Source organism: Glycine soja, chromosome 10 (genome assembly GCF_004193775.1).
Source record: "Glycine soja cultivar W05 chromosome 10, ASM419377v2, whole genome shotgun sequence".
Lineage (NCBI taxonomy): Eukaryota > Viridiplantae > Streptophyta > Magnoliopsida > Fabales > Fabaceae > Glycine > Glycine soja.
The window spans coordinates 49,543,562-49,558,012 of NC_041011.1; the positions used below are offsets into that span (position 1 = coordinate 49,543,562).

The following is a 14,451-nucleotide window of genomic DNA, read 5'->3' on the forward strand; positions in this document are numbered from 1 at the left end:
CAATCACTTTACATGAAAATATCCTAAATGAAACCCTCCTGAGCCTTTCAAATTCTATCTCCACTCGCAAAAAGCATACAGTTTTCTAGATATTTCCACTCATCACTCCCAGTCTCAGTTTATAAAACCCCACTCCACTCCAACAATAATATCATCAAGTCCCAACAACTATTCTACTTACCTTTTCTCTTAATCCAAATATCATCATCTGAAACGATGGCTGCCATGGCAACCACAACCCTCTCTTCAAACCCGAAACTCTCATTTTTCCACGGAAAGCCCGTTACATATTCTTCCCGCGTCGCACCCACCACCAAGTTATTCTCATCCAAACAAGGCACAATCTCCATGTCCCTAACCCAACCCCCATACGACCTCCAATCCTTCAAATTCCAACCCATCAAAGAATCCATCGTCTCACGCGAAATGACACGCCGCTACATGACCGACATGATAACCTACGCCGACACCGACGTCGTAATCGTCGGAGCCGGCTCGGCGGGGCTCTCCTGTGCGTACGAGATCAGCAAGAACCCCGCCGTGAGCGTCGCCATAATCGAGCAGTCCGTGAGCCCCGGCGGCGGCGCGTGGCTCGGCGGACAACTCTTCTCCGCCATGGTGGTTCGCAAGCCGGCGCACCTCTTCCTGGACGAGCTCGGCGTGGCGTACGACGAGCAAGAGGACTACGTTGTGATAAAGCACGCGGCTTTGTTCACGTCCACCATCATGAGCAGGCTTCTAGCGAGGCCCAACGTGAAGCTCTTCAACGCGGTGGCGGCGGAGGACTTGATCGTGAAGGAAGGGAGGGTTGCAGGGGTTGTGACCAACTGGGCTCTGGTTTCGATGAACCATGACACGCAGTCTTGCATGGACCCCAACGTGATGGAGGCTAAGGTTGTTGTGAGCTCTTGTGGGCACGATGGACCTTTTGGCGCCACCGGGGTTAAGAGGTTGAAGAGTATTGGCATGATTGATAGCGTTCCTGGAATGAAGGCTTTGGATATGAATGCTGCAGAGGATGCTATTGTGAGGCTCACGAGGGAGATTGTGCCCGGCATGATTGTCACCGGCATGGAGGTGGCAGAAATTGATGGCTCCCCAAGGATGGTATGCAGTTTCTATTCTAATCTTGGTCCTAATTACTTAAGTATATTATTATTATTCACAAGATTTGTCTACATAAAACATTTTCAATAATATTGTTGGTGATATATGCAGGGTCCGACGTTTGGGGCGATGATGATATCAGGGCAGAAGGCGGCTCATTTGGCGTTGAAGGCGTTGGGGAGGAACAATGCAATTGATGGAACGTGTGGAGTTGGAAGGGAAGAACCCCAGCTTATTTTCGCTTCTGCAGACACTGAGGAAATTGTTGATGCTTAAACTTACTTGCAAATTAGCTAGATATATAGCTTTTCTTTTCTTTCTGTTTGGTCCCTACTTAATTATGATTTTAATTTTGGAATAAATGAACAACATGTGAATTATGAAGGAGACAATACTTGTTGTTACATTGTATCTGGACAGCACGTGCCACGTATAGCAGAGGAAACCATATATTATCAAGGATGGGAGAGATAGACGCCACTTAATTTTTTTCATCTATTCTCAATCGATGAAAAGTGACCAGTATATTTCTTTCTATAAGGTATCTGCTTGTCTACGGGATAGTATCCACTCAATTGTTATGTAAATTGTAAGAAAGTGACGTTAATAAAGGCTATGTTAACATATTTTGGGGCTAAAGTTTATTTTGCCACATAATGGACGATATGCTCTCATTCAACGACGTCTCTATGTGAAAAAAATTATAGACATCCAAATAAAGTATTATTAACGTCATTAAAACAGGGATAAGTCAATTTCTCTGTTTCTCTACTCATAACTTGTAAATTTTATTCATAAGAAAATAAAAAATATACGAAATGTTTAAGTAAGGATCAGTGACGGATCCAACGAGGGACTTTGGGATCCCTTTAGGTATATATAAGAAAAAAAAATTAAAAAACTATTGATAAAGAAAAATATATAAGAAAAAAAAGTATTGAGTTATATATTCTTAATTTTCTTCTAGTAATAGATCATATACATAATTTTGCACATGAAATTAATAATAAATATTTTTGTTAAACGTATTATTTATGAAAAGTTACATATTTAAATAATTGTGTAAAGAAAAATTTTAAGTTTCTCATTAATACATTTTTGGATTTAAACAAAGTAACGATATTAAAAAATGTGTAAATGAATTGACTAGAAGTTATATCACTTTAACTAATAATTTTGAGATTTCTTTTTAAAAAAATGATATTGAGATTGAGTCATAAATATTATCTATTGTAAAATATACACATGATCGCTTGATCTCTTCTCAACTTATAGAGTACTTTGTGTTTTTTATTTTTACAAAAACAAAGTATACTGTATATCCTACACAAGTATATTTTTATTTTATATTCAAATTTCAATATTATAAATTAAAAATAATTTGAAAACTCTCTAGCATTATATAGAATGCAAGCAAAATTAATTGGGATAAAATTAAAAAACTATATAAACATAAACATGCTTAATTTAATTGTTTTTAAAAATAATTAAAAAATAAAATGTGAAAATTTTGAAATTTTATATTTAAATTTATTATAAATGAATTTTCAAAAAAGATAAAGAATAAATTCTTTAATTTTTTTAAAAAAATATAAGTATTTAATTTTTTTATATTAGAGACCACATGTATCTTTCAAGTAAATAATTATGTTTAAGTCAAATAAAATTAATATAAGTAATAACTATTATTTAAGCTGAAACAATTGTAAGATGTGAAATAATTTGCTTCAATTGACTTTTTTTAATCAACGATTGCACCTTTTTTTAACTTCAATTGAATTATACTAGAGTGAATAACTAGCACATAAAATCACTTAAAAAAAAACTTGCACATAAAATATAAGTTTAAATATAATTTTAATTCATCTATTTTATTCAATGTGTAATTTTAACTTTTTCTATTTTAAAATACAAATACTTGATTTTTTATTTTAAAATTTTTGTAATTTTAATTCATCTATTTTAAAATATAAATATTTGATTATCATATTTTAAAAAATTCACAATTTTAATTTAATATTTTAATCTTTAATTTTGATTATTTTTTTTCTTACTTTATAATTAATTAAGCTATTTTTTTATAATACCTTAAATGAATATATTAGATTTATGATTCAATTTGATAAAAAAAGAAATAAAACTAAGAATTTTACCAAAATTATTAATTTTTAAAATTAAAGAATTTAATATTTTTATTTTAAAATAAGAAAATAAAAAAATTAAATTTTAAAATAAAACGACCTAAAATTAGATATTTTAAAAAATAAGGGATCATAATTTCATAGACTAATAATATTGAAGCAAGATATATAAGGAAACAAAACATTTCTCCCCGTGGAAATTGGGGATTATAGGAGGAGTGACATTGTGGAAGAAAGACTGAAGGTGTTCGCGATCGGAGACTTTGAAACCCTCCTTTCACCCATTCATCCCAAGCATTCAACAATGTCTCCGTTATCGAAGCTCTCGTTGCTGATACTGATGGTGTTCATCTCCTCCGCGATGGCCTCCTCCGACGAGAGAGTGAGCGAATTGCTCTCCCTGCAATCCAGATCCAAATCGGGCGTAATCCGGCTGAACGACCAATCCCTCGCCCGCTTCCTCACCTCCGTGAAAACCCCTCGCCCTTACTCCATCCTCCTTTTCTTTGACGCCGCACAGCTCCACGACAAGCCGGAGCTCCGCCTCACCGAGCTCCGCAACGAATTCTCCATCGTCTCCTCCTCCTTCCTCGCCAACAACCCTTCCAACACCAAGCTCTTCTTCTGCGACATCGAGTTCAAGGAGTCCCAGCTCACCTTCTCCCAGTTCGGCGTCAACGCCCTCCCTCACATCCGTCTCATTGGGCCCACCGCGGGCCTCAAGGACTCCGAGCCCATGGACCAAGGCGACTTCTCCCGCCTCGCCGATTCCATGGCCGAGTTCGTCGAATCCAAGACCAAACTCTCCGTGGGCCCCATCCACCGCCCCCCTCTCTTCTCCCGCAACCAGATCATCCTCTTAACCGTCTTCATTCTCATCTGGATCCCCTTTTTCCTAAAAAAAGTTATCGCCGGCCAGACCATACTCCACGACCCTAAAGTCTGGTTGGCCGGTTCAGTCTTCGTTTACTTCTTCAGCGTTTCTGGTGCAATGCATAACATAATCAGGAAGATGCCTATGTTTCTCGTCGACCGCAACGACCCTTCCAAGCTTGTGTTTTTCTACCAGGGCTCCGGGATGCAGCTTGGTGCAGAGGGCTTTGCTGTGGGCTTCTTGTACACCGTCGTGGGCCTGCTCTTGGCGTTTACGACCCACGGGCTCGTTAGGGTTAGCAACGTCAGCGTGCAGAGGGTGGTCATGATCTTCGCACTCTTGGTTTCGTTTTTGGCTGTCAAGCAGGTTGTTTACTTGGATAATTGGAAGACTGGGTATGGGATTCACGGCTTTTGGCCCTCTAGCTGGAATTAAGAGGTATTCTGGGCCTGCCTTCCCATTTTATTAAAATCTATAAAGCTTAGCGAAAATGTCATATGTTTAGAACTTTGCCGGATTTTATATAGAACTTGAATTTGAGTATGAGTACGACATTTTGTTTGGACATGTTATGGTTATTAGTGGTGGCATAATGCTAAATTGCGTTTTTCTATATTGGTGCTGCTAGATTGATTGTTATATTAGTCTTAAGTTGTGCTTTTTTTTTTTTTTTAATGATGGTCTTTGAACTGAATATGTGGACTTGTGCTATTGTGCAATTGCATGAATGATGTAGAGATTAGTATTTTCTAGGATTTGGTTGGTCTGAAGTGCAGGTTAGGTTATATCCATGGATGAGAGAATCGAATGTTTGGTTTTAATGAATCCATAGATTCTTATCCAGTTGTTTAACTTTACCAAAATTTGATCCACATAGCACTTCACTTCACAATCTACAACTTGCACTTTAGAGATCTTATTTCTGTTTTCTCTGATACAGATTTGACAGAACCAAAAGTTTTAAGTAAAAGTATGGACAAACCTTGGCTTACAACATTTGTCTGTCTGTATCATCATGCATTATAAATTTATGATTGGTTAAATAGTTACTTGACGAGGTCTTCTATTGATTAACAAACCAAAGCCCCTATGCTTTATCGTGAAATTTATAGTTTATTTCTATTGACGTACTCCTAAAGCATGATTTAAATATGGTCATGATCCAAAAAAAATGGTACTATTTCCACTGCCTTGCTTGCATCCTTTATGATAACATACTGTGTTGAACAAGGAACAATTCTTTGTTTTTACCTTTCTTCTAATCTCAATATTCAATTACTGTTAGTTTGTTCATTGCATAGCATGATCTCGTGAAGATGCTTGAGAGTCTTGTTGTGTTTGGTGTCAGATGGAATTTTGTCACCATTCCTCTGTTACACTGCGATTTATAGTCTAATGGGTTTAATACTCCAATTTCTCCTATTCTTTACTTTGAGTCTCTGTCTGGCTTAGCAGGTAGGAAACTGGAAGGTGAAAATTAACAAAAACAGGTTGGAATTATTTTCAATTGAAGTAAAATAGTTAGATTTTCATATTTGTGTTATACCAAGCAAGTGTAAAATGATTTTCATTCCAACAGTTTCACTTCCCCTCTTTCAACCTCTCAACCAAGCAAACCCTTAGTAACAAGTTATATGGATACATTTTTTTGTTCAATTTCCGCAACTGTAAGGTATCTGCGCATGCAACAACTTGACTGCGAGGGAAGAGTGGCTAACATCATTTTGGTGGTTAGATTAGTTCTACTGGGATATTCAGTTTATTCACCTGCTCTACTTTTGATCTCTCAATCAAGATTTAAAAGCCATAGGTATAATATTAACTGCAGTCAGCAAAACTGAGTTGTTAGATGAAGATAAGATTGAACAGATCATATTTTAGTTGTGTTAAATCTGATTTTCTGAAATTTGAATCCCATTCATCTTATCTTAATCCAACGCCTTTGATTTGCTGACTACAGTGACTGCATGAATTTGTGACTGCAACAAATCTGAATTCATTAGATATCCATTTAGATACTCCATTCTTGGGTTTGAAAATACATTCTGTTTTGAATCTTCTGATTATCTTATATAAACCTATCCTAGCTTGTGTTGAATGGTCAACCTTATGACTGATGTTAGTGTAAGGTTAATGGTCAATCTTCTGATTCTTGGCTATGATGTCTTAATTAATGTAGGAACATAAGTTAAATCTGAAAATAGAAAATTGAAGATAAAATTCAAGTCAGCCAGTTTATTGAAAGTGTTTTGATACTTTGATTTTCCTTATGTTATGAAAAGGTAAGTTACCAACTTGCTTGGCGTAATTGGTTCTGTATCAGATTTTACTAGTTTCAGTAGTATGTAAAAGATTATCATAGTAGTCAATGTAACAAAAATTATACAACATAACATAGGTGCAATACGTTAGGCACTTTTTTTTTTACCTTTCCATATTCTCTAATCCTATTTACAAATTGAAGAAGAGAAAAATCAAGAAGAAAACTAATAAGCGAAGTAGTGAGTAAAAAAGATCAAATAAGGTGTAAAGTAAATATCAAAAGTTATGTATTTTGAGTTCCAGTTGCACTCAACCCGTTTGACAAAGCAGGAAACCATTAAAGATGAACCATTAATTTGTTATCCTCCATTTTTTGTCTTCGACTGTAACTGTGACTTGGCTGAGCTTAGCTTCAAATTGAAGTCTTATTACGTTGAATCCTCTCGTATGCGATGAGCCATGTTTAAATTTTAATAATTATTATAATAATAAGCTGAGTTTAGATGTTCTTTTTATTAAAGCTATATTTAGATCAATAATTTAAATATTTTTAAAGAGTTTATATCACAAGTTTCATCACAAGATTTACTAAAATAAAGATAAAGTATGATTTGGTCCTTCTAAAATACGTAAAATTTGGAATTGGTTCCTCCAAAAAATTTAGTCCCGTTTCAGTCCTCCTAAAATTTTAACATGTTATATTATTCAAACTACCAAGTTCTAGTCTAAATAGTTAACTCAATTTAAAAATTAACCAGTTCACCTATTTTTTGGCAGATTGATTACAGCACGAAATGGAGTCATGCCGACTCGTCTTCGTCCGAGTAAAAAATTAAGCTTAAGTTGAACATTTTTTTAAAAAAGTTCAATTTATTTTAAGTAGTTTTAAACGCACGATAAATGAAGTTGTGAATCGATCTAAATCTATTAAATTGATTTAATTGTTAACTTTGTTGCTGGTGCTTTATCTAATCACGCGAAAACGTTAGACGTTGGTCCGTGAGTTTGAATTTTCCCCAATGTTTCCAACTTTTTTTTAACCATTGTATTATTGTCTCTCAATCTACCATGAGATCCCAATATATATCTAAAAAGTTTCGGTTGATTGAATCAATTATAAGATTAATCTTCCGTTATAAATTTAGTCATATTTAAAGTTTTTTATCTTTTTCTAACAATGTATTTCGTGAGAATCCAATCTAGGTTATCTCCTACATATTCAACATGAATTGTTCATTAAACTACATAGTTTATATTTTTGCATTTGCTAATAGATTCCTCAACGTTTGATAGATAGTTTTCTTTGTTTTCCTTTGGGCTCTTTTATAAATGTTTAATTACTGATTCGATCTCAATAGTCACAAAAGCTTTTCATTTTATTTTTTCCCCTTCATTTTAATCTTTATATTTTAAAAAAAATCTCATTGTAATTCATATGTATGCAATTTTTAATATCTCTAAGATTAAAATAGATTAAAATGATAAATGTAAAGATTAAAAATAATGAGCAGAGACTAAAAGAAAACAGTTTTAAAGAGAGAAAAAGTCTACACACTAATAGAATAAAATAGTTTTATACTGTACTTTAATTGCAAAATATTATATTGGTAAGTTTGTTAACTTTTGTAATAATTATATCAAATTATTTTATATTGTCATTACATGTCCATTAAACTTGTTTTAAAATATGTTTAAATACAATTTTGGTTTTCTTATTTTTTTTCCATCTTTAATTTTGGTCTATCCATTTTAAAATAAAAATATTTAGTTAATTATTTTTAAAAATTCATAATTTTGATCCAGTATTTAATTTTTATACCTTTTATTTCTCTTATTTTTATTTAATTGAACTCAAAACTTAATATATAAGAAATACAAAAAATAAAATGTAACAAAATTAAAATTTTGATCAAAATCATTGATTTTCTAAAATAAGGGAACTAAAGTTACCCATTTGAGAAAGTAAAGGATACTAAAATTGTACTTGAACCTTTTAAATATAAAAATAAAAATATTATAACTATAAAAATCAAATGAGTAATTAAACTATTATAAATGAAAAACAACAAAAATAAGCTTTGCCCGAGCCAATGCGAAACAGCATTATTTTGTGCACAATGGAATTGAAAAAAGCAAAAATGACAGCTGTGGGATTTGAACCCACGCCCTTTCGGACCAGAGCCTAAATCTGGCGCCTTAGACCACTCGGCCAAACTGTCGTTGTTGAAAGTGTGTTTCTAGTGATTATTTATAAAAGAAATATATGTTTTGATATTGGCACAAAAGTCATTATCGCTTACAGTTTAGTTTCTGAAATATTGGTCTTTGAAAAATAAAAAGTTCGTAAATATTAAGAGTTTTTTAAGACAACACGTCAGTTACATTCAATGCTACATCAACAAAATTTATTAAAAAATTAAAAAGACTGATATGAGAATCAAATAACACAATTGCGCTGCCTAAAAAACAAAAAGACAATTAAGGCTTATAAATATAGTGGGAACGTGGTAAAAAAAATTATTTTGTTTTTTCTTTAAACCCTTTTAATTGAAACTTATTTTTTCATAATTATAATATATTATCATTAAATCACAACTTATCATATGGAGGGACATATTTGTGGGTGGGTAAGCCCCCTCCCTCAAACCCCTTTTAATGTTATCTAGTAATAATTAATACTTTTATTAAAAGATATTTTAAATAAAACAATATACTGATTAATAATTTATATATATATTAGTTCAATTAAAAAAATAAAGAATATATATACTAATTAATAAATTTGATAATATATTTTATCATTTGCTACTAATTATATACTAATTTTTCAATAATATATCTTATGGCTAATTATGTTCTATTTCAAAGAGATATGTATATTAGTAATTAATAGATATGATAAAAAATATTTTTATGATTTTTCATCAATTTGTTACTTAGACTAACTATATTTTTATATTTTTTTATTATTATAAGTCTCATTTATATATTTATATATCTAATTATTAACATATTATATATATATATATATATATATATATACATATTATAATATATATATACATATTATAGTTGTTATTAAATTTGATGATTTTAGTTATTATTATATTTAATGAGTTTATTTTTTTATTGTGAGATTATTGTTATTTATCACGTTTAATTGTTATTGAGCTTGTAAAATAAAAAATAGTATAAATACACATATTTCTTTCTTTATTGTCTAAAATAAAAATTAATTTTAAATTTATATATAAAACTAGTAAATAATTTTATAAAGTTATTATTTATTAAATATTTATTTATTTGATGTTAGATACTTAGTAATTAAAATACAAAAAACAAAAAAATACAACTGGTTTGATGAATTCCTGAATCCATATCCCTGGCTGGATGTATGATAATTTTATTCTTATATTAATGATATCTTCTTATTAGATATAGAGATCATCAGTGAGAATTGTCTGTTAAAAAAAAGTATTCTTCATATACCTGATCGAAATCAAATTCTTAATAACATGTTTAAGAAATTAACTATGTAGTAATTATGGTGAATTAGCCAAGAAGTTAATTTGTTTTATGGATTAATTGTGTTAAACATACAGGGAAGAGTAGATAGTTTCCATTATTGAAGTAGCAAGTGAGAATGGGTGGAGCCCCAGTGCGATTTCCATTCTTGCAGCCTGGCTAAGGTCCCACTCCCACATTAGTGTTGCACATTCTATTACTTTACTATTTTCATATTGCATTATTGCATTTCTTTCTTCACCAATATACCCTTGGCTTGCCTTCTTTCAATGCATCTCCTGTTGCTTGTCATTTCTACCGATCCTCAATTTCTTTTTCAAAATTCAATTTTATTATAAATTTTCATATATAAATGAATAAATAATTTCTATACTAATATTTTAAAATAACGTTACATTATTATCCTTCACAAGTTATTATATATATTAAATTTGATCATTTTTATAATAATTATTTTTAGAACATATTAATAATAATATTTAATTAATTAATAATATAAAATTATTTAAATTGACAGTCTATAATAAGTAAACTTTATATAAATTCGTCTAACATGTTAGTGATTCCTTTTCGCTTACTCTCTCTGTATCAAAAAATCGATAATGTAAACATATAAAAGAAGTTAATCTTTAACCAACCATTCATATATAAACGATAAAAAAAATTGTTTTTTACACTCTTGTCGATATGTTCTCATTTGTTTTTAACTATTTTATTGGTATGAAAAGTACTTTTCAAAGAATACGACATTTATTCAGAGTAAGGTGATATTTTCTTAGAATATACTTTTACATATTTATATAAAAAATAAATGTGAAGATATAACTACATTTAATTTATTAAAGATATAAAAAATAATTGATACTTTTTATTTGATAAAATAAGAGAATTTAAAATTGTGCTTAAATAAATACTGATCAATAAATGACGAAAAATATTATTAATACATTTTCACTATACTCTAACATAATTTCCTATGAAAACTATCTATTTATCAGTTCTTTTAACCCTTATGTGTAAGATAAATAGTACGGACATTTTGGGGTCTTGTTATTCTTGAAGGGTACATTTGTACAATTAGGCACTGGCACATGCAGTATAATTAAATAAGCAAAGAAATACTAGCATCAATCTAGACAAAGCTGAACAGCACATGATGTTACAACTGGATGTGCTAAAATCATATTCGAAGTCATGGTCATTTAATGAAGTGCCCCTTCTCTGTTTCTGAGATCTAGCTAAGAAACCCTCCACTCTCGAGTCCAAATTCTCCTCCCACCCAGAATGGATGCAAGGGCATCATCTTCTTCAATGTCCATGATTCTTTTCATTACAGCTATTGTGGCTGCAGCTTATTTTCATTCATCAGAAGCAGCTGTGTCAAAAGGATCTTTTGAGGACAATTTCAGCATAATGTGGTCTGAGGACCATTTTACTACCTCTAAAGATGGACAGATCTGGTATCTCTCACTAGACAAAGACACAGGTACCAAATGCATGGCACTAAAAATAGACTTTTGGTTGAACATGCATTGCGTATTATTGATTTGATTGGATAACTTGAACTGTTAGCATCAAATTTGAGATTTGAGGCTGTTTCTGAAGCTTTTACTGTTTGATAGGATGTGGGTTTCAAACAAAACAACGCTACAGATTCGGGTGGTTCAGTATGAAGCTGAAGTTGGTAGCAGGTGACTCTGCAGGTGTTGTGACAGCTTATTATGTAAGTGTGGTATAGTAATCTGAATTAGACAAAACAAAACTTACATGCAACTTCTTAGGTGTTCTTAGTGTTATTCTTTAATTAGAATTAGAGTATCGTTTGGGCAATCTATATTGTTTTTTAAAGCCGATCTTAATTATACAATTTATTGAAGTAATACTTTAATTCTAATAGGAGAACAACATCAAATAACTGCTTCAATGTTTTATCCATATATATATATATATATATATATATATTGTTTATTTTTTCATGAGTTTCCTTCCATGTTTCTATGATTCAATGGTGATGAGTGGGGAATTTTTGCAGATGTGCTCAGAAAATGGTGCAGGGCCGGAGAGGGATGAGCTTGATTTTGAGTTTTTGGGAAACAGAACTGGGGAGCCTTATTTGATTCAGACTAATGTGTACAAGAATGGGACTGGAGGGCGTGAGATGAGGCATATGCTATGGTTTGACCCCACAGAGGACTACCATACTTATTCCATTCTCTGGAACAACCACCAGATAGTGTAAGTTCCATCTCATCCTACCAGTTGCTGCTATAACCTGTGTTCTTATCACCCAAAAAAGTGTTTATGTTCTTCAAAACGTTTTTGCAAATACTATCCTTTATGCTGTTGTCGGTTTAAAGCTTCTCTTCTCAAAAGTCAAAAGTAGTACAGGACGTGTTTGTGAGGTTGAAAAAACGAATATGTTCCAGTAGGACCCTTACCGGGGTGGCCCTAGTGTTATAATTGCTGCTAGATTAAGATTTAGATAATGCACATATGATAAATCATGTGGACAGTACTAAGAAGGATTCAAGGAAAGAGGGCTTTTCTTAAAAGGACTACAAATTTCAAGGGTAAAAAAGGATGCTACTACTTAAAATGGGATTTTAAGCTTTGTCCTTGTAACCACTTTGGGCAATTGGTATATGTTATTCTTGATGCATGATATGCAGTATTTCACTTTTACAATAATTATTTTTAAAAATCATTCTAATTATGATTTTTGACTAATTGACTATAATTTGTTTTAAAAATGACAACTAATCTGGTAATTTTAATGTAAAATGAAACTCAAATAGCAAACTTAAAACTATTCATATCTAGCTTATGTATTTCTTTCTAAGATGAGGTGAATGGAACGTTGCTGACTGAATGATGCAATTAATTCTGAACAGGTTTTTTGTGGATAGAGTTCCAGTGAGGGTGTTCAAGAACAATGGGGAACCAAACAACTTCTTCCCGAATGAGAAGCCCATGTACTTGTTCTCCAGCATATGGAATGCAGATGAGTGGGCCACAAGAGGTGGGCTTGAGAAGACTAACTGGAAATTAGCCCCATTTGTGTCATCCTACAAGGACTTCAGTGTGGATGGTTGCCAGTGGGAAGACCCATACCCTGCCTGTGTCTCAACCACAACCAAAAATTGGTGGGATCAGTATGATGCTTGGCACCTTTCTGATGATCAGAAAAAGGATTATGCTTGGGTTCAGAGGAACCTTGTTATCTATGACTACTGCCAGGATTCTGCACGTTATCCAACTACCCCAGAGGAGTGTTCATTGAGTCCATGGGATTAATATGTCTAGGGGAAAAAAAAATCCTTATTCTTTTAAATCTCTCTTTTTTGCCTTATAATTTTTTAGTTACCATGAGAATGAGAATAATGTGCAGTTTTGTATGTCGTAAGTTTTTTAAAGTTTGGCAATTAATTATATATTGAAACATTTATTTAATTCGTTACCCATTCCAAATCTCCATTGTCCCCCACCCCCAGCTTATCCCTCCTTTTGAACACTATCTATTTGCTCAAAACTATAAAAACATGATTGGAGAAATGCATCAACTAGTATTATAACCTTACAAAATCTCACGAACAAACGGTGATAAATGTTATCCACAGATGAGTTATTTTACACTTCCAAGATGTTTCTTCACTTTTAGGATTATGATTTAAGGCTTCTTAAGTCACATGCTGCCTCTCCAAGATTCTGAATGAAAAAGTTCGTCAACTCGTTGTCACTTCCTCCATTCTAGAGTAACTATTTCGCATTGTCACAACTTGACTAGATATCTCATATAGTTTTATTCATCAGTGATATCTCATAATTTAAAAATTTGTCTATTTTTTAAAAATAACTTCTCCATATATTAATAATAAACTTTCTTAATTCAATCAATAATATTTTTCTATTCATCATCAATGACATATTGTATAACATAAGGATGTATTTATATCAATATTATTTGTTTTAAAATATATGCTCTAAAAATATACTTTAATTTTAATTTCTTATTTTCCAATTTTATTATTTAATCATAATTATTATTAAATTTATATGACATCAATAATTAATGTTTATAATATTTTAATTTCATTAATATCTTAATGAAAAGTTGACATTTTAAGAAAAAAAAATATTTCATTAGTCTATATTAGGTATAAATTGGTAAATAAAAAATTATTTAAAATATTTTGAAGTATATTAAAAATTATGATCGAAATACATTAATAAAATTTATTATTATTTTTCTATATTTTTAATCACTTCTGTTAAAAACTTATCAAGGTAAATTTATGTCATTTAAAATGAATGTAATTTATATGCCTCGTTAGTGTAAACATTTCTTATACAAATATTTAATAAGAATTTATCATACTATCACAACATAATATTGAATAGAATAATATGATTATAGAATAAAATCCAATTGAATAATGTGTAAAAAATAATGAGAGTGTATATAAATTAAATTCTTAAAATATACTAATATGTATATTGGAAAAGGATAATTTTGTCAATTCGGGGTTAAAAAGGTTCGAATCT

The 14,451-nt window shown here is 31.4% G+C and overlaps 3 protein-coding genes and 1 non-coding gene across 4 annotated transcripts; 3 read left to right on the forward strand and 1 right to left on the reverse strand.

The window, feature by feature from the left end:
• The first annotated feature begins 146 nt into the window (after positions 1–146).
• On the forward strand, positions 147–1,733 carry LOC114372051 (thiamine thiazole synthase 2, chloroplastic-like). Its single transcript, XM_028329440.1, has 2 exons — positions 147–1,107; positions 1,219–1,733. Exons 1-2 carry the CDS (start codon positions 217–219, stop codon positions 1,381–1,383), a joined length of 1,056 nt encoding a protein of 351 aa, XP_028185241.1. The 5' UTR covers positions 147–216; the 3' UTR covers positions 1,384–1,733.
• Positions 1,734–3,429: 1,696 nt separating this feature from the next.
• LOC114372130 (probable dolichyl-diphosphooligosaccharide--protein glycosyltransferase subunit 3B) lies at positions 3,430–4,735 on the forward strand. The gene has a single exon (XM_028329550.1). It carries the CDS (start codon positions 3,553–3,555, stop codon positions 4,555–4,557), a length of 1,005 nt encoding a protein of 334 aa, XP_028185351.1. The 5' UTR covers positions 3,430–3,552; the 3' UTR covers positions 4,558–4,735.
• A 3,788-nt stretch (positions 4,736–8,523) lies between these two features.
• Positions 8,524–8,603, reverse strand: TRNAL-UAG. Its single transcript has one exon. It is a non-coding gene; the product is annotated as a tRNA-Leu (tRNA).
• A 2,364-nt stretch (positions 8,604–10,967) lies between these two features.
• Positions 10,968–13,370, forward strand: LOC114369938 (probable xyloglucan endotransglucosylase/hydrolase protein 8). The gene is made up of 4 exons (XM_028327220.1): positions 10,968–11,395; positions 11,532–11,632; positions 11,942–12,144; positions 12,801–13,370. The coding sequence occupies exons 1-4, from the start codon at positions 11,194–11,196 to the stop codon at positions 13,201–13,203; spliced, it is 909 nt and encodes a 302-aa protein (XP_028183021.1). The 5' UTR covers positions 10,968–11,193; the 3' UTR covers positions 13,204–13,370.
• Positions 13,371–14,451: the final 1,081 nt, after the last annotated feature.